Consider the following 2,875-nt stretch of genomic DNA (forward strand, 5'->3'; position numbering starts at 1 on the left):
TTTTCTTTTTTTGCTAAGATTTCCTTTTCTTAGGGAGTTTTTTTAAAGGGTCGACGAATTCATTTTCACCCTAGGATATTAAAAGTCTTAGCGCAGTTCTCGTTTATAGGGGTGCCAATTCTTATCTCTATAACTATATATATTCAGGGGGGGGGGTTAATATATAAATTTAATTATTAGATTTTGAAGATAGCACAAATCAATTTAATAGTTTAGAAATTAAACTATTTTAAAAAAAATCTTCGGAGTTTTATTACTATAAATACATGCTATCAATTTTATATGTTGACTCAACATGTTTGTTTTATTAATAGTATGATAAGCAAAAGCAATCTTAAAGTGAAATAATGATTTACCAACAAGTTAAATACATACTTTCATATACATAAGTTCATTAATTTATACAAAAAGTTTGAAATTATTTGGCAAAATGTTGTGATATTTTAATCGATTTTATTTATAGCTTACCACAATTTGTAGTCAAATGAATCCAAAGATTTAAATTTATTTGTTTTGAGGTAAATGAAGTTTTTTAATATAAAAAGAATCCGATTTCGCTATGCTTGAATTAATAAGTTTGCCCTTGAACACGTTCGAGGAAATATTTCTTTCCAATGATATATTCTTAGGTTTCGGTTTATCAACATACTCAATGTGCTGTCCCGAAAAATAACTTCCGCTTTCCAAAAGTTTTATAAGATTTTCAACAGTCGATTTGGTTTCTATCAATAAGAAGGAGGAATAAGAAATTTCTTCCATGGCCTTGGTTGGTATGGGGGTCAAAATATCTTCTTTTTTAATCTTTAAGTTTAAAGAACAATCAACCAGGGTTTGCCAAGTTTCAACCTTTACAGGGCCCGGTGAATAATTGAGCACCGATATATTTGGATTTTCTATAGCTATTACCTTGAAATACATTTCCTTCGCTGCCTTTGAAGCGCACCCAAGTCCTAATCCCTGGACAGGATTTATGGCCAATGGTGATGACATGTTTACTACGAAGCATTTGCAAGTCGAATTAGTATTTAGGTTCGATTTAATGTCATGAGTTGCCATAACATCTATAAAAACGTTGTTAAGACATATAGAAGATGTTACATTGTGCCGAAAGTAATTACCTATTTCTTCGGCGCTAAAATCTTCTGGCCTTTTGGAAAGAGTTATCCGGCCCGCATTATGAAAAATTATAGCTTGCTTGTAGGCGTAAGTCTTGCTCGAGATCAAATATTTGTTAAACACATTGACTATGGATTCGGTGTTGGTATTAAAATCAAGGGTGGCGCAATGAATTTCAATAGTCGATTTTAAAGACCCTGCTTTTGTATTTTTGGAAGGATTGTAGCATTTTGTTTCAAGGTAATGAGCGTGAGATTCTAAGGATTTGATATTAGGTGCGGAAATTATTACAGTGCAACTGGTCTTGAGATTTTCAACGAATTTTTCAGATAGGGTTCTAGTTAAGGGCAAATTAGCACCTGTAAAAATAGCTAGCGTTGGTAAATCAAAATTGAGTTTATCAGTGGTATAGAGACCTAATTCAGGGCAAGAAATGGATAAAGAATTCTCTTCCATCTTTTATTTTTCAAACAGCATCAAAGCACAGAGTATTTTAATTATATTTACAAAAATATAACACAATAGTAAATAAACTTAATAAAAATTTTAAATATTGATTTTCTTATAGACATTAGGGTGTACCACATGTTTTGAATTTTTTCATATAAATGTAATTTTTATAAATAAAATGCAATATGCTTATTTTGACTTTTAATTTAAGTCTCCAAATTAATATTAGATTTATGTATCGTCATCGGGATTAGATATGTCCCTATTCCCAGGTTCAAATTATTTATGATAATTTATTATTTTTTTCTAAATGGAGATAATTTAAATTAATTCATTGTCACAACATAACATATGATTTAGATAATATAATTATATATCGCTATTAATATTTTTATCAAGATAAGTTAAATTTATTATAAAATTTGTTAATTTAACATTGTAGTAGGTCTGATTCTGTCTGTAGGGAATACCGAGGAACGTTGGGGCAGAGAAAGTCTACTATTTCTAAACCATCATCATATAAGGGTGGAAGTTTAAACCTAATATAGCTATTTACATACATCATTGGCTAAAAAAAAATTTGAAAAAAATTTATTCTTTTAATTTTTGGGAAGGCAAATATGATTTAATCTACTAAAAGAAACAAAAAATAAATGCAAACTTTATAGTTTCGCTATAAAATTAGTTATACTTATTGCAGCTTATGCTAAACAGCTTCTGAACTAGGACACCCTATGGTTTGTTTTAAGTATTTGGCGCCATTGTTATTTTCCCATTTTTAAAAAAAAAATTTACAGTGAAACGAGTGTTAAAAATCAACTAACAATAAAAGGGGGTAAATATAATAAGATTTTATTTTAATTTAATACATATTGAAAATTATGGACAAGCAATTAATTAACAAGATTAATCGTTTTAAAATTAATAAAAAGAAATTATGTTGTAAATATATAATTTGTGATAAAAAATGGAAATTTTTATTTGATCTTCTTTGGAATGTTCAAGGTAGATTTTTGATTAAATTTTATATAAAATTCTAAATCATTTTTTGTAAAATGTCTTTTGATATTTGAAAAGTAATCTATTTTGAAATTTTGTATCCATTTATTTCGATAAAAATATGATAATACTATAAATTTTTTTAATAACTTCGATAAAATGATTAATACATAAAAAAATATAAATAAAATTTAGCAAAATATTCTATTGTTCCACGAATTTGATGATGGCACATTTTTAGAAATTAAAAGAGTTAATATTATAATTATTAATAAAAATCAATTAAAAGGATTACCTAATTAATCAGTTG

At 27.3% G+C, this 2,875-nt stretch overlaps 1 protein-coding gene across 1 annotated transcript; it reads right to left on the bottom strand.

Annotated features, from left to right (window-relative positions):
- Nucleotides 1–504: 504 nt before the first annotated feature.
- On the bottom strand, nt 505–1,572 carry LOC135924266 (sepiapterin reductase-like). The gene has a single exon (XM_065459319.1). The coding sequence runs from the start codon at nt 1,570–1,572 to the stop codon at nt 505–507; it is 1,068 nt and encodes a 355-aa protein (XP_065315391.1).
- Nucleotides 1,573–2,875: the final 1,303 nt, after the last annotated feature.

This window comes from Gordionus sp. m RMFG-2023, chromosome 2, assembly GCF_954871325.1.
Source record: "Gordionus sp. m RMFG-2023 chromosome 2, tfGorSpeb1-WG-v2, whole genome shotgun sequence".
NCBI classification, from domain to species: Eukaryota; Metazoa; Nematomorpha; class Gordioida; order Chordodea; family Parachordodidae; genus Gordionus; species Gordionus sp. m RMFG-2023.